The 21,562-nt window shown below is 46.6% G+C and overlaps 3 protein-coding genes across 7 annotated transcripts; 1 reads left to right on the top strand and 2 right to left on the bottom strand.

Annotated features, from left to right (window-relative positions):
* Positions 1–72: 72 nt before the first annotated feature.
* dynlt1b (dynein light chain Tctex-type 1b) lies at positions 73–1,932 on the top strand. The gene is made up of 5 exons (XM_049757122.2): positions 73–204; positions 373–414; positions 1,093–1,216; positions 1,289–1,366; positions 1,780–1,932. The coding sequence occupies exons 1-5, from the start codon at positions 184–186 to the stop codon at positions 1,848–1,850; spliced, it is 336 nt and encodes a 111-aa protein (XP_049613079.1). The 5' UTR covers positions 73–183; the 3' UTR covers positions 1,851–1,932.
* tmem181 (transmembrane protein 181) lies at positions 1,919–7,211 on the bottom strand. 3 transcript variants are annotated; one of them, XM_049757103.2, is made up of 18 exons: positions 6,819–7,210; positions 6,004–6,131; positions 5,660–5,763; positions 5,514–5,581; positions 5,217–5,307; positions 5,010–5,128; positions 4,821–4,937; positions 4,667–4,747; positions 4,477–4,576; positions 4,241–4,371; positions 4,085–4,176; positions 3,812–3,869; positions 3,637–3,739; positions 3,502–3,553; positions 3,348–3,430; positions 3,152–3,241; positions 3,003–3,069; positions 1,919–2,921 (listed from the first exon to the last, which is right to left on the bottom strand). In XM_049757103.2, the coding sequence occupies exons 1-18, from the start codon at positions 6,954–6,956 to the stop codon at positions 2,837–2,839; spliced, it is 1,707 nt and encodes a 568-aa protein (XP_049613060.1). In that variant the 5' UTR covers positions 6,957–7,210; the 3' UTR covers positions 1,919–2,836. The 3 variants fall into 3 exon arrangements, with proteins under 3 accessions (XP_049613060.1, XP_049613058.1, XP_049613059.1); XM_049757101.2 differs by lacking the exon at positions 6,004–6,131 and having other exon boundaries at positions 6,832–7,211; XM_049757102.2 differs by lacking the exon at positions 6,819–7,210 and having other exon boundaries at positions 6,004–6,135.
* Positions 7,212–8,613: 1,402 nt separating this feature from the next.
* Positions 8,614–21,474, bottom strand: tulp4a (TUB like protein 4a). Of its 3 annotated transcripts, none has more exons than XM_049757090.1 (14): positions 21,327–21,474; positions 19,453–20,164; positions 16,314–16,442; positions 16,065–16,226; positions 15,818–15,998; positions 15,565–15,672; positions 15,327–15,493; positions 15,021–15,245; positions 14,726–14,960; positions 14,502–14,646; positions 14,205–14,376; positions 14,028–14,121; positions 10,609–13,937; positions 8,614–10,532 (listed from the first exon to the last, which is right to left on the bottom strand). In XM_049757090.1, exons 2-14 carry the CDS (start codon positions 19,702–19,704, stop codon positions 10,416–10,418), a joined length of 5,316 nt encoding a protein of 1,771 aa, XP_049613047.1. In that variant the 5' UTR covers positions 19,705–20,164; positions 21,327–21,474; the 3' UTR covers positions 8,614–10,415. The 3 variants fall into 3 exon arrangements, with proteins under 3 accessions (XP_049613047.1, XP_049613049.1, XP_049613048.1); XM_049757092.2 differs by having other exon boundaries at positions 14,205–14,349; XM_049757091.1 differs by having other exon boundaries at positions 14,726–14,957.
* Positions 21,475–21,562: the final 88 nt, after the last annotated feature.

The following is a 21,562-nucleotide window of genomic DNA, read 5'->3' as shown; positions in this document are numbered from 1 at the left end:
GAATAAAAAAAGTTGTATACAACATCCTTAAGGGTAAAGGCGTCAGCAAAATTCGACATCGATTGGTGTGATTGGTCGTTTGTGCGTTGTCATGGAAACACTCTTATTCTGACGGGACCTTTGTGTAAATAACGTAACCGGAAAATGTGGACATAGCCGAGACACTTGGCTGTTTGCACCAAAATGGAGGAAGGTGAAGAGGAGGTAAGTAATTAATATGCCCATCTTAAATGTAAGTAGGTGCAAAGAACATTTTAGGCTGAGAAGCTATTAAGTCGCAAAAAAAAAAAAAAAAGATTAAAAACAACACTGAATTTAATGCTAGCACGATGACTACGACTGAAGCACTTTTCTCATGTATCACGCCTACAGACGACGTTTGTCGTTGAGGATGTCACCAAGCTAGTAAAAGACGTAAGTTGAAATATATTTATATCCATGTATAGATAAATGTTATCTTATCCTGTTACTAGCTAACAAGCTAACGATAGCCTGTTTAGCAACATTTGGTTGCTATGGCTACGGTTGCCACGCATGCGTAGTGTAATTTATTTTTTGCCATAGTTAAAGAAATGTTTTTCATAATATCCATCCATCCATCCATCCATCCATTTTCTGAACCGCTTAGTCCCCACGGGGGTCGCGGGCGTGCTGGAGCCTATCCCAGCCGTCATCGGGCAGTAGGCGGGGGACACCCTGAACCGGTTGCCAGCCAATCGCAGGGCGTTTTTCATAATATTGTACTATAATGGTTTGAAAACAATTCTAATCAATATTCAATGTGATTGTATTTAATAAAAAATGGTAAACAATTATAATACAATCATACAGTTTTCAATTGCCTTATCTGATGAAACAAAGTTAAAGTCCCAAGTCCCAATGATCATCGTCACACACACATCTGGGTGTGGTGAAATTTGTCCTCTGCATTTAACCCATCCCCATGTGATTTTAATCCATCCCCTGGGGGAGAGGGGAGCAGTGAGCAGCAGCGGTGCCGCGCTCGGGAATCATTTGGTGATCTTTCTTGTCAAGGAAATTCTTGTCACACCTTGATGTACAGTACAGTATTGGGTGTTTTTTTTACCGCAGTCTATAGAAACAACCATCGGCACGAGCTCCTATCAACACATCCGGGTAAACCAGTGGAGCACTTCCATTGTGGAGCAGTGCCTCAGTCAACTGTGCAAGCTCGGAAAGCCTTTTAAATATATCGGTTGGTGTTAATATTCATCTCCTAATGTCCCGTGAATTCTTAATAACAGTTGTATGACTTTTTTCTTTCAAGTCACCTGTATCATCATGCAGAACAACGGGGCGGGACTGCAGACTGCCAGCTCATGCTTCTGGGACAATGCTACTGACGGTAAAAAAAAAATATATATATATATTAATATATTATGCAGTTTGAGTGAAACAAAGAGGAAACGTGTGAAAATAGCTACAGCACAATACGTATACTAAACACGACCAGAGAAATTAAATTTGCCACCAAAAAGCTTTCAAAGGGTAAATAGTTTTACTTTATTAGTATCTCACTTGCTCCTTTTTTTTGCTCCTCTTATTTGTTGTGTTATTTATTCATTATTTATTCAGCACGCTGTTGTTATACTTGTTTACTTGTTTGTCTGTTGTGGGCCATGTCTTGTCACCATGGGATGGGGGGAACGAAATTTCGGTTTCTTTGTGTGTCTTTGGCATGTGGAGAAATTGACAATAAATTGACAATAAATTTGACTTTGATCTTAAGCAGTTCTTATCTTTTGTTGTCTCAAACAGGAAGCTGTGCTGTAAAGTGGGAGAACAAGTCCATGTGTTGCATCGTCAGCGTTTTCGGCTTGGCCATCTGAAGATTAACGTCTTAGGTCATGTCGACTGCATTTCTGTATGTCATTGAATAAAATGAGCCATTTGTGCATTGTTGTTTTCAAAGATATTTTTCTTCCCTCTTTTTATTTGAAACACGTCAGGACCCGCCGTCTCGTTACAGCACTTGAAACTGACAACATTACATTCACATTGAAAGACGGGGGCTCACTAATCTCTTTGACGTGAGGAAAAGGCACCGAGTCATTTAGAATACATGTGATAATATTCGTGTGCGCTCCCTGTAAACGTGGATAAAGCAAACAGCAGCAAATGTTTGGCATACCGGTACATTGTATGGCGAAGAAAAGAACATTTGTATTCTATTTAACACACCCACATAAAGGCAAAAATGATCAGACAGCAGTATGTTGGAAAGCTTGAACAGCAGTAGATATAAGTACAACAAAGTAAAAAATGTCAACAAATAAATTAAAAAAAGAGTGCATTTACAAAACCTTTTTTTCAGAAACCAAGAAATATGGTACTGCCTCAGTGATTTCTAACAAATATGGCCTGGAAACGCAGCTTTGGCACTACGGATTAAGTGTTTACGAGCGTCGTTGCTTTTAACTTGTGATGTCATTATTATGTCACACAGTAGCTTGCGCCGACAACCACAGCGGTAGTACAGGCGTCAGTAGTTAAACAAAACAAAATCCCTAAAATCTGCAATTCCTTCATAATTTCCCATATATACTCATTTTAGTTTCTGTACACTTCTTTTCAGAGTGACCCTATTACTCCTTTCTAGTGAATATGTGCTCGTCATAAAGGATAAATAAATCTCGCAATTTGACCCCCCCCAAAAAAAAAAAAAAAAAAAAAAAACATGCCTCCATTTTCAGTAGACTTACAGTATAGTACATTTCTGGAGAAGTGGTCATTTTTTAAAAAATATACTTGTCAAAATTTCTTATTTACACATAAACATGATGCTTTTTTGTTTGTTTAGTTTGCATCTACCACATCAGTCGCTGTCGCTCTCATCTTGGAAGTTGGCGGTAGCTTTAATGGCACGTCCGTTTTGTAAAGGCATTTCCTCATATTCACTCCTTTGGAAAAGACAAAAGGGAAATCAACTCATATCAACATTGGACATTTCTGGTCAAAACCAGGAAGTTGAGCAGACGTACCCGTATATGACGTCATCATCTGAGTCATTCAGCATGGAGAAAGCGGGATTATCCTTGAACTGGGAGTCTTGACAAATCAAACCAAAATCAATTAATCGACCTATTATCAATCTGATGAGAATTTTTTTTGTTTTTTATCTATAACCTACCATAAAGGGCATTTTTGGAGGGCGAGTACACAAATCCTAACGTGTACAAGTAAAAGTTAAGCAGGCCGTAGAAGGACAAAAACTCGGCCGGTATTTCACAACGTTAAGGACAGTGACATTAACATTTAAAAAGTCTTATCAACACAAAAATGGATGGAAAGAATGTTTGCACATCACGCTCAAGTTGTAAGGATATAGTTTTGGTAGTGAGTGGACAGCTCGGCCACAAAATTGTCCTGGAGCGCTTTGGCACCGAACCTTAAGTAAAGAATGACCAAGCTGCGGACAGAAAAGACACAGCGAGGTGTGACCGACTTGGAACCGATCCAAAGACTGATGAGCGCTTGTACCTGATAGCGAGCACCACAGACGTCAGCGCTGTCAAGAACTTGAGCCGCAGATCTACAAACAAGTCAAACCCAAAATGAATACAATGGAACATCGGTTAACCGTTTTATGTTTGTTTTTTGCCAGAGGTGTGAAACCTGAGTAAGGCATGTTCTTGAGTTCCGAGCAGGCTCTGACAATCAGGAAGATCAGGTAGAGGATGTAAAGGACAACGATAGTCAGGAATAACAACTTCATAGCCTGGGAGGATGACATTTTGGATGAAACAGAAAACTCTTTCAACTGTGTCAACATGACTATGACATAACTCACCTCAAAGTTCTGAATGTCCACTTTGTACTGATAGGTGGGGTCTTGGACTTCATTGACCCTATTGAGAAAAGAAATACTTTCTGTAATTCATATATTTGTTGTTGTAAGTGATAAGGGACAAAAAAAAAAAGGCTATCTATTTTTAAATCATCTGACAATTCACTGGTTATCTGATTATTATTTTTTTTTTGTTCATCCAGAGATTCAAATTAGCATCAGTTGGGTATTTTTCTTTGACTGTGAAAGGTTAGGGTTAGGACAGATAAAACCTACGTCTGCCATATGCCCAGCGTGACAGCCGAGAGCCACAGAAGGCCCACGATGATCAACTTCAGCAGGTAGAAGGTCAGGCATCTCCGCTCGCCCTGCGGCATCACATTTTATTCGACTATGCAAAGCCGTCAAGTGTGGCGATGACACGGGACTCACCTGAATACGTATGCCGTGGAAGACGCAGAGCCAGAAGAGCAGCAGAGAGCAAAGGAACAACGCCTGGAAGAAGGTGTCCAACATACCGGGGAACCAGCTATTCACCAGAAAGGACAGCGGAAAAAAGGGATCTGGAATGCAACACACGTTTGTCAAAGTGGTTGCATGAGTGAAATAAATGCTGACATTTTCAAAGCAGCCTATCGGTTATTAACACATTTTAGAAAAGGAATTACCATTGTAAAGCAGCAGCAGAGGCAACAGGATGGCCATCCATTTCTGCTCGATGCCCCAGTCCCGCATTGAAAATTTTCTCAGTGAGTGAGCAAAGAGACACTGAAAGTAAAAAGAAGTAAAGGCACGCTTGAAATGTCTGCTGGCTCACAATAGTCCTCATTTGTCAAAAAATAAATAAAACACCCTTACCGTCACCATGAAGGTCAACACCACAAAGACAAAGCGGAACCAAATCTCCACTTGGGAAAATGTCGGGTTGTAGGTTTTCCACTAAAACACACGCATTGCTTGTTAATCAAACGGTTGACAATATTGTTATTCCAAAAATGTGCGCACATCTTACCACAAAGTTGACCTTGAGATCGTACGTGATGTTTTCAAGGCCTCTGAAGCTGACCGTGACCTGATACTGGTTGTAGTCGAGGTAGCTCAGATGCAGCACGATAATCTCATCGCATTTCTGGAACAAGTTCACACTGGTGATGACAAATTAATTTTGGCGTGGGAGGGTTAAGGAATGGTTGCTACTCACGGCGCCGCAGTGCAGCGTTCGCGACTTGCTGCGTGCGCTGCTGATGTGCGTCATGCTGGCGTCCTGCATCGAACCCTTGAGCTCCACGATGATTTCAAAAGGCTGCTGAAAGTCGCCCACTGCGGGAGAAGACAATGCGTTAAGCGGAGCTGCCGTGTTTTAACACCAAATAGCGAGCCATTGTCACAAAATGTTGCATCTTCTTACCATTAGTGTGCTGAGCCTGAATCACGCAGGTGAGCCACAACTGCTGGTGATAAGTGGTCAGAGGTGGGGACTTTAGATTGAAGGGCCCAGTCTGAAAATACAGAAGTGAGAAATTCATTAATTTGCAATTCAGAAATAAATAAAGATGATATACTGTACCAACACAATAAAATACTCTGCTGGGTACCAACACAATAAAATACTCTGCTGGGTTTTTTTCTCTTATTGTTCCTTTGACCACACGCAGAACTGCTGTAGAAAAACTTCAGTACTTAAGTAGAAACTTTGTCACCTTACCTTAACTGAGACATTTTTTGCAAGAAACGGATCCCCATTGTACACCTGCTCCGAAAGAATTTTTGGACCTATTAAGAAAAAAAAGCCATTAAATATGTAGCAGTTCACATTGATTTATTACTTTGAGTATAACAGACAGCTCTAACCTGCAATTCCAATTAAAACTGTGAGGGCGAAACAAGCGAGGAACACCATGAAGACCAACACGAAATGTCTTTTGGACAGAGTGTAGAGACGCATAGGCGCCAATCTATAGGGAGACAAAACAAAAACACAAAAGATGCCATTTGACCTCTCATATTGGCCAATAGACTGTAAAAATCCACGACTCGAGTATGTCAACACAGCTAGCTTCCCGACATTAACAGTGCTACCGGTAGCATATGGCGCATCAAGACTATAGTTTATAGCACTTGTCATTTATAAATATAAGTTTAACTATATAGTTATGAATTGGCACGTTTCTAGTAAGACTCAACGTATCACTTACGGCTCCATTTGTGCCGTTTTCCAAAGAAAAGACGCTTTGATGGTGAGACTACATCCGTGTTGAAGAAGCCAACTGAGCGAAAACAGTAGTGTGACGTCACGTAAAAAGGGCGGAGCTAAAAAGGAACGCTTGCAACGTCAGCGTTTTGCTTGAGATTTTTGATTCGCATACACATATTCGATACATTATTCATTTTCGTTCTATGTGCTATTTTAAATATAATTATTGTATAAAATAATTATCTGCGTTTTTTCTATTAAATTTTGACATTTTAAAAAACGCATTTTCAATGGCCGTAAATTATATGTAGATTTTTGGGGTTTTTTTTGTTCTTGCCCGCCGCAAACATCAAATAGATAGATAGATAGATAGATAGATAGATAGATAGATAGATAGATAGATAGATAGATAGATAGATAGATAGATAGATAGATAGATAGATAGATAGATAGATGGATGGATGGATGGATGGATGGATGGATGGATGGATGGATGGATGGATGGATGGATGGATGGATGGATGGATGGATGGATGGATGGATGGATAGATAGATAGATAGATAGATAGATAGATAGATAGATAGATAGATAGATAGATAGATAGATAGATAGATAGATAGATAGATAGATAGATAGATAGATAGATAGATAGATAGATAGATAGATAGATAGATAGATAGATAGATAGATAGATAGATAGATAGATAGATAGATAGATAGATAGATAGATAGATAGATAACATCATTATCCTAAAAAAAAAACGCCTTGCATAGATAACATCATTATCCTAAAAAAAAACGCCTTGCCGTCGTACGCAAGTGGGGCACCTGTAAAAGCGCTCATCCCGGTGGGGTGTCAGTTCCTCTTTCAGCTCGTTGTAGACCTCCTGGACTTTTCTGCAAAAGTGCTTGAGCTCGCTGTAAAGGGGGTTCTCCAAGTAGTCGCTGTCCATTACGGCCAGTGTCGTGCGGATGCTTGGATGGATAGGTGGAGGTGGAAAAATGGCGATGCAAAGGGATGCAGAGAGAAGAGAGGTTAAAAGCTGCGGCAAAATAGCTCGCCTGCCGGTTGAATTGAGTGTACAAGCAAAGCGGTTTCCTTTGTGAGGGCTCAATGGCGAAAGGGAGAAAAGAGAGAGGAGAAAGGATTCAACAGATCGGAGGCGGATGTGGAGTAAACGCAACAGTCACATGACTAGAGATCAGCACCGCGGACAGCGAAGCGGCTGATGATGTTTCACCCCAAATCCGTGACGTCCATTATAAACGCAGGCGCATTGAGTGTTGATGTACAGTGGAGCCTAGGTTTTCGAACGTCCCGGTTCTCGAAAAAATCGGTATTTGAACAAAAAATTCGAGATTTTTTTGCTTCGGGTGTCGGACGAAATTCGGTTGTCGAACCTCGCGAGAGGACCCGCATGCCAACTGACTCCGTTCGTTATTACGTTCTCGTTACTCTGAGGATTGCCTCAACTCTAATCATGCCTCCAAAGGAAGCAAGTGGGAGCAGTAAAGCCATCCTAAAACACAAAGACGCTCCTAAAGCAATGCGACAGTGAGCGCCCGGCGCGCTGCGGTTGCGCAATCGGACCAAATTAAGCTCCTTGCGCACTGAGGTCCACTTAAATTTTGGAAAGTCCATTAGGACTTTAAAAATACTTTCTAAATTTTAGCGACCGCTCCGTCACAAGAATGCGACCAGCGCGGTGCAGTTGCGCGGTCGGCGGCGCGCTAAGGTTGCGCGTTCGGCGGTGCGCTGCAGTTGCGCGATCGGACAAAATTAAGCTCCCTGCAAGCTGATGTCCACTTAAATTTTGGAAAGTACAGCAGGACTTTAAAAATATTTTCTAAATTTCAGCGACGGCTCTGTCACAACAATGCGACCAGCGCGGTGCAGTTGCGCGGTCGGCGACGCGCTACGGTTGCGCGTTCGGCGGTGCGCTGCAGTTTCGTGACTGGACAAAAATGTGCAAATGAAAAATTGCTTAAAAAAGGCGGGTTTATTTGGGGCTTGGAACGGATTAAATTTTATATGATTCGGAATTCGAACGATTCACATCTCGAACAGCCTTCTGGAACGAATTGTGTTCGAAAACCGAGGCTCCACTGTATCTGTTGGAAATAATATACTTTTTATCATTGGAATCTATGTATCTACTTTTGTGTGCAAGATTCTCCGCAGTATGTGACCATCAGGCCTTGTGATAATGACTTGGGGGCATATGGCCGGCTAATGAGTCATTAGCCGCGCTATACAATAAGCCCCATAGTTAGCTAGACATGTACAGATCATGAGATTGTCATGGGATGGCTGAAGCAGACAAAGGTCTTATTTAAGTTGAGGTAATGAGATATAATTATGTCCTTCCTGTTTGGAAACCTACTCGATCATGTACACTTGCCCAATTGTTTCTTTCTCAATAAAAAGCACGGCTAAACTCGAGAAGAGGGCGGATCTCAGCCACACTTGCTGCGTGTGTCTGGGGTGCGCCCTTCTGCGCAGAAGAAAACGCTAAGCCAAAAAGACCTACCGCCTCTGAGATTGATTTCAGATAAATGTTGTCAACCCAACAGTATCTTTTTCAAAATTATTCTTCAGATTGAAAGACCTTTTTGGCAACAAAGATGCTTTATTCAAAAGATGCTTAACATATACAATTATAAAATAATTTACATGACATGCCTTACTAATCCATTCACTAAAAACGTTCAGTCACCAAATAGTCTAACACCTACAAATACCAAGCACATACCTTTTCAAATGAAAAGCCAAATCCTGCAATATCTACATTTCGTCAAAAAAAAAAAAAAAAAAAAAACGCTTAGAAGTCCACATTGGCCTTTGTGAATCCAGAAGCTTGCACTTCGTGACTGGTGTGACATTGATGTGAACATGTCAGAGGCCGGGAGAATGGACTCAACAGATGCAACGGGTCGAAGCGTGAATAAACACACAGGCACACACAACATGACAGTCTACTCTACATGCCCCCCCCTTTCAAAAGTCACAAACTTGCCCCAAAACCTCACAATTGTGGCAACACTAGAGCATATGCAAAACAAAACAAATAACAAAAAAGTTGCGTAAACTCCACAATGTACGATCTCATAAATAAAAAAAAGTACAAACCAGCAACTTGAGATACTGAATGTAAAAGAAAAGTATTAATATGGGCCATCAACCAAATATTTTTTTTGTCCAGAGAAAATATTGCACAACTAAGCATTATTCATTTTAGGCTCTTTTCATTTCTTCGCAAGAGTGTATTTTGGCACAAAAAGTTGTATTATGAGGAAAAATATTCTTGCATGAATTAAGATGGAATTGTACTTGACCAAAGTTGCAATACAATGACAAAATGTTGCATTACTGTGAAAACACAACAAACCATATTTGGGGATTCGACCCACTGGCTCCATCCTTCATTGGTGTTATGACTTTGAAGACAAAAAAAAAAAGTGAATAAAAACATGATTTCAATTTTTGCGTTGAACAGTATTACAGCATTGAAACACAGTGGCAGAAGTCACCCAAGTCTCTTTACACACAAAAATCATTTGAGTAAGACTGATATGTCTGAGGAGATTGTGAGAGTAACGTAGAAAAATATTCCCTGCACCTCGTTTAAGTGTGGTATTTAAGATTTGAGGGTGGGTGAGAGGGTGAGGGGGCCGATCAGGCCCCTCGCTGAACACGCACTTCACAGAAGTGACAACAGGTGCCGTGGCCGACATCACAGCGACATCACAACTTAGTCTCCCGAATGAAAGCCGCGTGTTGACATGATGGGTTATTAGGAAAATTAAAAAAAAAAGAAAAAAAAAAAAAGCAATTCGACGATTTACAATGTACGGTACGCATAACTTAATCCATGTTTCTTCATCCTTCAATGGTATGTGTATTGCAAAAAAAAAAAAAAAATCTCCTATTCCAACGCCAGCAGCCACAGGTATAAAATGTGTGAAGTTACAGGAGCAAAAAAAAAAAAAAAAAAAGTAATGACAGAGCGAAAACAAAAGTCCGCCATTTTGCATCACAAGCACCTCCTAAAAGCAAAAGCAGTGTCATCTAGTGGTGAGTGTTGTACAGCAATGGATTTGAGTGGCCAGTAGTACCTAGGTGTGCTCTGGGGGGAAAAAAATAACAACAATCACCAGAGTGTGGTTTTCAAGTATTACTACTGCTCCATTTGTTTTTAAATAAAATAAAAAATAAAAAAATGGACAGTTTCCTCTCTTGGTTGTCTAAAAGCCTCTAGTCGACTAATTGAAGCAGCGTTTATTTGCATGACGGTTGCCGAAAGGGCAGCCGGCCCAGCAACCGCGACTCAAGTGGCAGCATCGTGTAGTGCAGCGGGATTGGACTTCTCCCCTGACGTCTTCTCTGTGGGGCTCGAGACTGGGGCGCCGTCTCATTTGAGGCGTTGCGTAACATTGGCCAAAGCCACCGCGAAGGCCTGCACGGCGGAGAAGGGATACTGAAAGTCCAGGATGTAGGCATTGCCGTCGATGCGGCCGAATTGCATCACCTGCAAAAGACAGCAGAGGGCAAATATGTGAGCGTGCCTCGAGCATCTCCTATTACAACGCAGTGAGGTTTCTCACCTGCCTGCCCTCGAGTTCAATCTGAAAATTCTTGGCGGATTCCTGCGTGACGCGACCGCCAAAGTCCAACTGGTAGACCTGCGTGGCTTCATTCCACAGAGGCTGTTTGTTGGCCATGACGTACACGAAGCCCTGGCTGCCCAGCCCTCGGTCCTCCTTCTCATTGGCCTTGCGACACCTCATCTCCTCCAGTTCGCTGGCCGCCCTGAGGTTCCTCTTGGTCTTCCAGCCTTTTTTCCCGCTCTGGCACTGGTTGAGGAGCTCGTCCCCGCTGATGAAAAGCTCTGGCTCGCTATCCGAGCTGTCCTGGAACTCGCTGTTGGCGGTGGCCTTGCTCAGCTTCTTGGCCTTTAGCTGCTCCTTTGGTCCTTTCACCTTTTTCTTGTCCCTCCCTCCCAGCCGTGGGCTGGAGATGAGGGCGTTGAAGTCCCCCAGTGCCCTGCCCTCCTTTTTGGACTTGCTCCCTTCAGCCAGTTGCGGCACGTTGGCCTCCTCCGCCCTCCCATCCGCCCTCTTGCGGTTCTTCTTGCTGAACTTGTCCGAACGAGGTGGCACAGGGCTCTCGGCTAAAGACAACACTTCCTGGAAACCGTCCCCGGTTTCTGCCATGCCGTCTTGTAGCCCCGCGTGGTTCTGCAGTTCCGCGTGTGATGGTGGCGGGGGTGGTGGTGGTGGAGGAGGTGGAGGAGGCGGAGGCAGCGGTGGTGGTGAGAGAGCATTTTTGTCTACCGTCATATGGGAAGCTTTGGGCGGTAGGGGCACAGCAGGACTGGTAGAAGGGGGGCACGAGTTGTACGTACCCCAAGGTGTGTGGAGGGCGATGGGGGGAATGGCGAGCCCGGAACCAGGGTACATAGGTGGTAGAGGGCAACAGGCCAGGTTGGTTAGATTGGCGGGGTAACCGGCAGGTAGGACAATGGTGGCATCCTGCTGTGAGAGAGACACGGGGCCACCCACCTCTTTTGAGGAGGAACAGGGTCTAGGTGACGTGAGCACTGCGGGGTAGGCAGCAACTTGGGGATACTGGAGAGAAATCTGGTAGCCGGCTTGAAAGGACCCGGCGCCGGGGGTGGTGGGCGACCTGGGAGACAGCATGTAAGGCAGCCTGGACACGTCCAAGTGCTGAGCTGGGCTGAGAATAAGCGGCGGCGGCTTGTGTGGTAGTGGATGGCCGGCGGGGTTGAGCATGGCACCCCGTTCCTGAGGGACCCACACCTCCTCCGTGGCGGCGGGGTCCCACTGATAGGGAGGCGGGCGTTTAAACAGCAAGCCTGACGCATCATTTCCTCCCAAAGCCAAATGCCTGAGGGACTGATTGAGCGTTTCGTCCTCGGTAAACGCTGAATTAACATAATCGACGCGCTCTCGGCCACTGCTCGCTCCCAGCGCTGTAGGTCCGGGTCCTTCCAGTGAGCTGAGCAGGCTGTAAGAGGACTGCGAGCCCAGAGGGGTGCCGCTGTTGGAGTGTACGATGACTGTGCTGTGCGGCGCACCGTTCCCAGGAGGAAAATCTTGCCTGATGATGGTGCCCCCCGCTATCCCATTGGCGCTGCCCGGAGCCGTGACTCCAACGCTGGACCCGCTGCTACACTGACTGCAGGTGTATAAGGCAGTTTGCACTCTCTGCTGGTAGGAGGCCGCCAGTGCACTGTTATTTTTAGTTTTTGGCGGCAGCGGTCTGGGCGGCTCCATCATTTGGGACACTTTGAGAGTGGCCTCTCGGCTGTTCCTCCTGAGAGTGGCGTGGATGAGACTGCTATCCAGCTTTTGTCCAGGATTCCTGCCGCTACTCTGATTGGCCGGGTCCGGATACGGGGGAGGGTCTCCGCTCGGTATGGAATAGCGAGGTGCGGTAAGTCTGTTGAGTGTGGCGGAGCTGTAGGGCAGCTGGATCTTCTTGCCTTCTGCCGAGGAGGATGCAGAGGAGGTGACCCTGAGGGTGGCGGAGCTTCCCGGCCCTTGCAAGCTGTAGACATTTTGATTGCAGACGAGACGGGTTCGAGGACGACAGACTTCTTCCACGTTACCGCTGCTGTCAAAGGTGGTGATTCGCTCGTAGCCTAGCGGTGTGGGGTACTGGCCTTGGTGCTGACTCGGGGGATAAAGTTGGATATCTGCTTTCTTTGCACTCAGATCACCAGGCGGTGGCGTTCCAGGGGAGTTCCCAATTGTTCCCGATAAGGCGTTTGAGGGCACGCCGGAGGCCGACATAGAAGAGGGCACAGTTCCAGGATAAGGAGGAGGGGGATTCATTTTACTCAGCTCCAGCGGCGCGCTGAACACCACCGTGTCGGCTTCGGCCAGCTGCGGACCCGAACGCGTGGTCTTTATTTTCAGCAGGGTCTCATGTTCACCCGCAGCTCCTCTTTCAACGAGATCAGGTGGCGGGTGAGGGATCTGGATCTGCAGCGCCCCCGTCGGAAGCACTGAGGTCTGTGCTGACGACATGGAGGAAACGGGGATTTGAATGTGAAGCTGCTGCTGCTGCTGCTGCTGCTGCTGCTGCTGCTGCTGCTGCTGCTGCTGCTGCTGCTGCTGCTGCTGCTGCTGCTGCTGCTGCTGCTGCTGCTGCTGCTGCTGCTGCTGCTGCTGCTGCTGCTGCTGCTGCTGCTGCTGCTGCTGCTGCTGCTGCTGCTGCTGCTGCATCTGAAGCATTTGTTGCTGCTGTAGTTTTTGTTGCTGCTGCTGCTGTTGCATCTGTTGGAGCTGCTGCTGAAGCTGCTGCTGTTGTTGCTGAAGTAGTTGTTGATGTTGCTGCTGTTGCTGCAGCATCTGCTGCTGCTGTTGCTGCTGGAGCTGTTGTTGGTGCTGCTGTTGTTGGAGCTGATGTAACTGCTGCTGCTGATGATGAGACTGCGAGGCTCCGACAGTGAGGCGACTCATGTCTAGCCCTCCAAAGATGACCTGACCAGGACTGGAGTATCTGGTTGGGACCGTGTAGTGGGCTGTAAGCGCGGCATCTTGGCTTTGGTCGGAAGTAGCAGAAGCAGAAGCAGCAGCTCCAGGAGAAGTGGCCGTGGGGTTGCTTAGAACATCCAGCTGAACATTTTGATTGGCAAGCAGGGACTGGACCAGGCCGATACTCTGGGCGGGGGACATGGCCTGGGCGGGACTGTGGATAGGGGCAATGGGAATGTTGACCGTGCAGGGCGGGTTGTCGTCTGTGCCCCCAGCGGGGCCCGACACGGGCAAGTCGTCTTCGTCCTCACTGAAGACGTTGGGGCTGAAGACGGGCAGGTTGATGTACTCCATGGAGATCTTGCGCACCTCCGGCAGGTAAATTGTCATCTGTCTGGGCTGCAGGTGGAGGAGGCTGGTTTTGTAGATGACTGAGGGGAGACGAGGGGGGAAAAAAGTCAGAGGAACATTGTCACGACATCATCCAAGAACGTCTTCACACAATGGCATGGATCGATTACCTGCACCGAGGTTTGTTGGTAGAAATGCAGCGAGGCCCACAATCTTGAATTTTGTTCCCCAAATATTTGATGTGACCTGAGCAAGGTAGTTTTGCTGAAAGAGTTGCATTAAGAGACACAGGTGAGAAATGGGTCATCCTTTCAAAGCGCTTGCTGAATACAAAGGTGACGGAGTACCTGAGTGATGTCATCTAAAGGGAATTCTCTCCGCGTTAGACTGGGCGAGCCAATGGAGGGTTTGCGTATGGGTAGACGTGGTGATCTGGAAACTTCCTGGGCGGTGCGAGAGAGTTTAGGCGATTTCCTGGGATCGATGTTGATTCTGTTGGTAAAGGGACAAACTAAGTCTCTACAGAGAAGGTAGCAAATGGGAAAAGGAGGAAAAGATGATTTAAGCATGCAGTAAAGCACATTCCGTTACGACTAATGACGTCAAGCGAAACACGATGCACAAAAATAATCATAATTGCGCACCTGGGAAGCTTGGGGGACTTACTGCCCCGGGATATCTTTGGAGACTTCTTGCCGACCCAGTCGTCGCTGAGCTCAATGTCGCTGGAGTCGGAGCAGTTGCAGCTGTCAATCATCGCTGATATCAGGCTGTTGCCATATATTTCATCTGGCAAGAGAGATGGAATTAAAAAAGAAATAGATGGAAGACTAACTAAATTGTCATGCTAATAAGACCCTCCCCTTACCTGTTTTTCCATCCGTCTTGGGATCCATAATGACAAACTCCGGCCGCAATTTACTGATGCGTCGACCTTTTAAGATGGGCACCAGACCGCCTAAGTACTCCAAGTACAAAGTGTAGCAGGGCCCGCCCACTTCTGGGTTGTCCTCCGTGCGCTTCATTGTGCAATGCAGACGCTCATTGCCAGCTGTTGGGTAGCTCACAAAGTCGAGCATTTTGTTGGGGTCCGGAATGGGCTGCTGGGGGGGAAAAGAGGCGGGGTCAGGTTTTGTTGTCAGTGTCACGTCATCCGATCTTACCCTGATGGTGGGGATGAAAGCGGAAGTGACGTAGGAGCAGAGACGTGACGGCATGGTGAGCTTAGCCACGTCTTTCTCCTCCTTCACGGCCGTGGCGATGACCTGCTGGCAGAGCAGCTGCAGGTTGGCAATGCGGTGCTCCACCCGCACCACGTAGAGCGCCGGCCCGCACGCCAGGAAGAGGCGGCTGTCCCGGTGACCCCAGCAGAGCGTGGTGATGGGGCGCTGCCGGGGCAGAAGGAGGAGTTGAGCTCAGCACGTTTCACACAGATATTTGTTGCTCTCCAATTTGTCGCTGTTGATCACCTGCGCTGGTGTTTCCAGTGTGTAGATGTGTTCACCCCGGACATTATAGAACTTGACCATGGCGTTCCTCGTAGGAGAAGTACAAGAGGGGTCGTGAGAGAGGAGCGTCTTCTCCATGCCGGCCACCGACAGAAGGTTCCCCTGCGAGCACCACTGGACGACCACATCTACGGGGGAGAGAGTCGGGTCATGAGATGAACTTTCAGAAGGGGGGAGTTAGGGTTAGGGGGGTGAATACCTTTCAGGCCAGTGCGGATGAGGGTGGGCGAGAGGTCATCGTAGTTGTTCATCAGGCTAATGTCTCCAGATGTGAAGCTAACTGTGAGCAGAGGTTTGTGGCTGCGCACTGTAACGTGAAGAAAGAAAAAAATATTATGTGCATGAGTCGGGATGAGAAGCTCACAGATGGTGGCACATCTGCTTCCCTGCAGCACGTAAATAAAACAGCCGGATAACGGCAAGTCAGCACGACATTGAGTGAGCGAAGCAACCTTGCTGCGGCGGGTAGTCGTCGGAATCTGTGTCGCTCTCGCTGCTGTCCTCCACCAGGAAATTCGGGTAGTTCCACGACATGCTGACGATGCCGTCCGACTCGTGCAGCAGGATGTGGGCTAGCATGCGCCCGTGGCAGTCCATCACGATCACCTGGCCGTCGGCGGTGCCAAACAAAACCTGCGCAGTAATGGCAAAAGCATTAGAACACGAGTGTCCTGGGAAATTAGAAGCGTGCGTTCCTACCTGCTGGTCGTCGGGCGTCCAAATCCCGCACGTGATCTGACTCTCAAGGTTGATCTCGGATGACCAGTGTCTCTGCCCGCTGACGGACCCCACCAGGACAAAGCCGTCGCGATAGGAGATGAGCGCCTGAGTGCCGTCGTGCGACCACGTGAAATCGCTCACCTGTCGAGCCACACGAGTTTGGAGTTCAAATGCTGACAACGCACGTCTATATCGCAGTTCTAGCATTTGTACTCGGTGACCTCTTACCTGAGCTCCGCGGTCGTTGACCAGCTCTACCGACCAGCGGCCCTCGTATTGGATCCAAACAAAGATGCCGCCGTCGGTGTCGCAGGTGGCCAGTTTCTGGAAGGGCTCGTTCCATCGCACCAGGACCACCTTGGAGAGAGACAATAAATGAATGAGTCAGACAGACTGCTTCAAAATGCTCGACACGTGGCGAAACCACCAGTGGTTACATTAGCGCAAAGCTAAGTTTAGCATTGAACTCCATCCAGTCTATCATTACGTGAGCTAACCTCATTTTGAAAAATCCTTGGAGGAGCTGTAATTGTCAGACGCATGACACACAATTGAGGTTTTGTGACAAAAATAAATGGAGCTCAACAGAGGAACAAGACGCTGAGCGGTAAGGACACTAAATGTCACCTCAAAGAACTCATCGCCATCCCCAAGCGCTTCCCTCCATTTTCTGCATGTGTTTATCTGCCTGTTCTTCTGTAGCGTGACTCACCCTTTTCCCAGAGGAATAATCCCAAGCGGGCAGCAGCTCTGCTCTCTCACTCACTCAACCAAGCACGTGGGCCGTACATGCTCCGAGGCACAACACAGGGCACGTTTTAGCCGGGGCTTACACTTTCCGAGTGTGACTCCGACAACCGCTAACGTTTCAGTGGAGACCTTTTGAGTTGCTCTGGTGTCAATCCACCACCTTGGTATTGTTTAATGAGGATTACACTAGACTGATGCAAAAGAGATGATGTGTCACTAACAAGTGAGTTTGAATACATAAAATTGATGACAGGGCATTATATTAATATTGCGCCATTATTATGTCTTATTAAAGATACAGTCTCTGGGCTTAACATTAGCTTCTTAACTTCCAACAAAAGGACCAGATGTAAATCAAAAGGGACCCAAAAAAAATGGCACCACGTGCGCCACATGTCGTGTCCCGCACCATCGTCTACGTCAGGGTGAGAATAATCCGCGCATGTGAGTGTAAATTTAGCAGGGTGTGGAGATTAGTGCGAGCTGGTCAGGCATCCCACGGGGGAGACAGCTGAGCACCTCGCGAGGAGAGATCGGACGTCACATGGAGACAGACGGAATAAGGAGAGGGGCGGGGCATGGAGAGATCCAGGCGGGCTGCTAAACTGACCCCAGCAAGTTAAAGGAAGAGGGCAAATGAAATCAAGGGGGTCAGTTTGCAGTCAGCAAAAGTGAAAGGACATTGTGAAGGTTCAGCATCACAGTAGCAGGAGCACGAAGGTCCATGGCAACAATGAACGCTGGCAGGGAGCCCTTTGTGTCAGCCAAAAGAAATTCATAGTCTTGGCTGGTGGACAGAAACTGGGCATATTAAAAAAAAAAAAAAAAAAAAAAAAAAAAAAATCAATACCAAAATTATTTTGCCAGTTTTACAACACAAGTGTCCGCTTGGATAAAAGGGGATTAATTTGGATATTTCCAATAAAACCCGATTGTGAGCCGAGCCGATTCTTTATTACTGGAGAAGTGAAGAGCACCTGGCTCAAGAGCAAACTGGGAGAGAGAGTCAGAGGCCGCTGATTTGGACAAGATATTAAATCAGATGCTTAACTCAATAGAAGAGAACTGCTGTGCTGTTAGAAAGAAGAAAAAAAAAAAAAAAACAGGGAGAGCAGAGTTGGAGGAAGGGCAACGGGTACAGGCTTTTTTTTTTTTTTTAATGTCAAATGGAAATCCAAAAGAGCCTCCATGCGACGGAAAATCTGGAAAAAAAAATATGCGAGAAGACCTGACACGGCCGTGGAGCTCGTTATGCAACATGTCCTCTCCGTGGCTGGATTAGCGGCGGTAAAGCTGTTCGCATTAAGCGCGGCGCACGGGTCAAGTGGTCAGACAGGTAGAGAGCACAAGAATGATTTAAGGTGCAGGAAAAAAGGCATGAAAGTCTAATTGATTATATTTAACTCCTCATCAAAATGACAGAACGCTTATTATCATTTCTGTACTTTTTTTTTTCCCTTTAACTATCACTGCCCCCTTTCAGTGACTCATTCCCAGATAAAGCCGCAAAGTAATCCATCAGGCGTGACAGGCACGATGGGTTGATCAATTTTCATGATTACGACTCAGCGCTCCTCGGGCGTGATCGAGGAACATCCGAATCAAAAGGCTGCCGGCCACGCAGCGTTGTTTTATGATCGTGTTTGTCGGACGAATTGGCGAGTCGCATGCTGATGAAGCTTTCCGACATCCCGCCTACAAAGCCTACGGTATAAACGCAAACCTATTCCGGGTTTACTAATCCCGACTAAAAACGAACGGCATGGTTTGATGCAAATATCGCTTGAGGGTTCTTGACTTGCATGCCAAAATGTGTCAAATGCGACAGAGCTGTCCAATTATCTTGTCATCAATCACGAATAGCCATACTGTAAGGCGTGAATACGAAAAACCAAATGTGTCGGCGCAGGTCCTATTTTTGCTTGAAAGGAAGCGAACGTACTGCCAGACAAGGTAGCATAAAGCTCCACAATGGCGTTGTCAAACTACTCCTCATATATTCCGCGCTCATTTAGACTGAATAGACGCTGCAAGGAGGCTTGTCAAACGAGGTGTTGATCTATTTTAAATCCCATCCCAGAGGGATTCTTACGTAGTGTTCATAAAAGGCGGATAAAAATAATTCCCATCTTGTGTTTTTCAAGCGCGGCACAACTGACAGGAGGTCAGGAGGCGGCAGTATAAGTTAGCAGTCGCTCATTAAAGTTGACAGAGTGAAAATGGGCAGCTTTTCTCCTTGTTGACTGTCAGCCTGGTCGGAAACTAGGTCCAATTTCAGCAGCGCTCCTTTTGAGCGGCGTCCCCTTTTAATTATCTCTGACCCTGACTGAAACGGACTCGAGACATAGGAGAAAGAAGGGGGGGCACTCCAAGCCATGGTAGCCTTACTCATCGACGATCGCCTTAAGCAAAGCTCGACCTGGAAAAAAAAATCAAGTCAAACAGCTCATATCGGGACGTTTATCAGGTTCTCGCAGAAGCTGCCGATGCCAGCTACCGACACTTACTGATACTGATGCATAAAATATTGAGTAATTAAACTACTACATTGTCACTCCCCCCCCCCCCCCCCCCCCCCCTCAAAATGATCAAAATAAAAAAACATGTTCCATTTTACCTCACTGTTGTGCCCTCTGAGGTTGAAGTTGACCCTCTGAGGGGTCGGCCGGTCCCGCCTGCAGTGACTGGATGTAAAAGTGACGCCTACGACGCCTCGGCCGTTCCCAGTGGCCAGCCAGCCCTCCTCGTAGTAGCGTTTCCGGCACACCGGCTTCTCTTTCTCGCTCTTGGGCACGCGGCCTTTCCAGGACAGGCACAGGATGTTGGAGTCGCTGCAGAGGACCGAGCCGTGCTCCACTGAGGCGAACATCCCTGCGGTCGTACCACGCCAAGCTACCCGTGGAGTCTCGTGCGGGGAGGAGGGTCCTCCTTTCAAGAGTCCTGTGCTGAGGTTAGAGGTTCGATGAATATGAGACAGTGTTGTTGCATAGAGTCCCCGGACATCTGTGAAAACCTCTGCGAGGGTCCAAATAATATCAGAAAAGTTGGAAAATCCGCGTTGGGAAGGCACTTGTCATGACTGAACATCCAGGAAGAAATGCATGTAAACCGCTAATGAGTCCGCTCAGAATGTCCTGCGGCTCGCCCTTGATCCCAGCGCTACTTGTGTGTTGCCGCCGCCGTGCTGCATCCTCATCATCCGATCCTGGCGGCGCATGTGAGAGGAGGAGGAGGAGGAGGAGCAGGGACTCCTCTCCATCAGCTGTAAGCCCGCAAGAGCTCCGCCCCTCCCGGTAACGTCATAACGCCGGCAAACCTCGGGCATCCCACTGTGGCGACCCAAAGGAAAAACAGACCAAAAAAAAATGCAGCTCCATTTAGCAAAGCTCATAAATAAACACTGACGTTTGCCGCGTAACCACTCGACTGCTTATGTCAAATATTGATAAGGTGTCCTAAAGTAGCCCTCGTTTCTACTTCGGCACCATCTCAAGTGTTTTTCATAAATGTTTTTACTGCAATTTGGACTTTACTACTGTGTTGCAGAGGATTCTTGATAGACTACAGCTCCATCCAATAGGCAGGTTTACTTATTTTTAAATGGAGTCGTAAACAAATGACCACTATACATTAGTTAAGAATTAATAATTAAAGTCACGCTCCATCCGGGTAGCGCTGCAAATAAATATTCATAAACTGGCCTGAATGGCACCCTCATTATCCTTTTATTACTTATGGCACGTTCTAGTTCCATGACTATTCTGCGCGGGGGAAGGATTTATAACGACTTAATGAATAATTGAAAAGACTCGTGTATCATTTTGGGCTCCGCTTTAATTAGCACACGCTGATGGACCTAGGCGCCCCCTTCGCAGCTAAAAGCACATGAGATAAAGTGTGAATAATAATTGCGTGGTAAATAAAATGGTAAATCATTTGCATTGGTAAAAAAAAAAAAAAAAAGCATCCTTTCTATTCAATTAGAATCATATGAGAGCCGAGCGGCCCAGATCATAGCGTAGTAGAATAATATCACGGTGCGGAACAATACAATGTCATTAAAATGATGCTAGGTTGAGGTAACTCCTTGTCAGATCTGTGCATCAAAACATGTCGCCATTAGACAAAAGCCCTCATCCACGTTTTTCCTTTCTGATTTTTTTAAAATTATGCTGGCGCGACAGATACACGCGCTTGTTAACCTTTTATTGTCATCATTGAAAAAAATGGGGGGGAAAGAGGCGGCTAACCATCCCGCTAACCTTAGCTGATCCAGAACCAGCCAAGGCGGCGATCAGGGGCTGTCCATCCGCCGCTGGCACTGCTCGCTATCCGGCTACTGTTAGCGTGACAAGTCGACTAGCGTTATTCTGTATTTTTTTAAGACCGAGCCGCCTAGCTGATTTGCATCATTGCGCGAGTATAATTTCTTGCAAACTGTAGGGTATATTGTGAGTCAAAGGGTAGCCAGCAATAAAGTGTGAAGCATACCTCGGCTGTTGTCGCTGCTCCCTGCTTGGTCTGTGTGAGCCGAACCGGAGCTCTGTAAGAACTGGCAACAGGGCCCCGACAACTGGGTCACGTGACGGTCACATGACGCTCGCTTGTCACGTTCAAGCCTCGTTTGAATCAACGACGTCGTCAAAGCACGAATAACAAAGCACGTTCAAAATGTTGTTCATGTGGTCATGTAAATACTTTTGATTTGCAAATATTTGAGTGTTTCT

Source organism: Syngnathus scovelli, chromosome 20, assembly GCF_024217435.2.
Source record: "Syngnathus scovelli strain Florida chromosome 20, RoL_Ssco_1.2, whole genome shotgun sequence".
NCBI classification, from domain to species: domain Eukaryota; kingdom Metazoa; phylum Chordata; class Actinopteri; order Syngnathiformes; family Syngnathidae; genus Syngnathus; species Syngnathus scovelli.
Note: the sequence above shows the minus strand (reverse complement) of the source record. Positions and strands in the feature narration are given on the sequence as shown.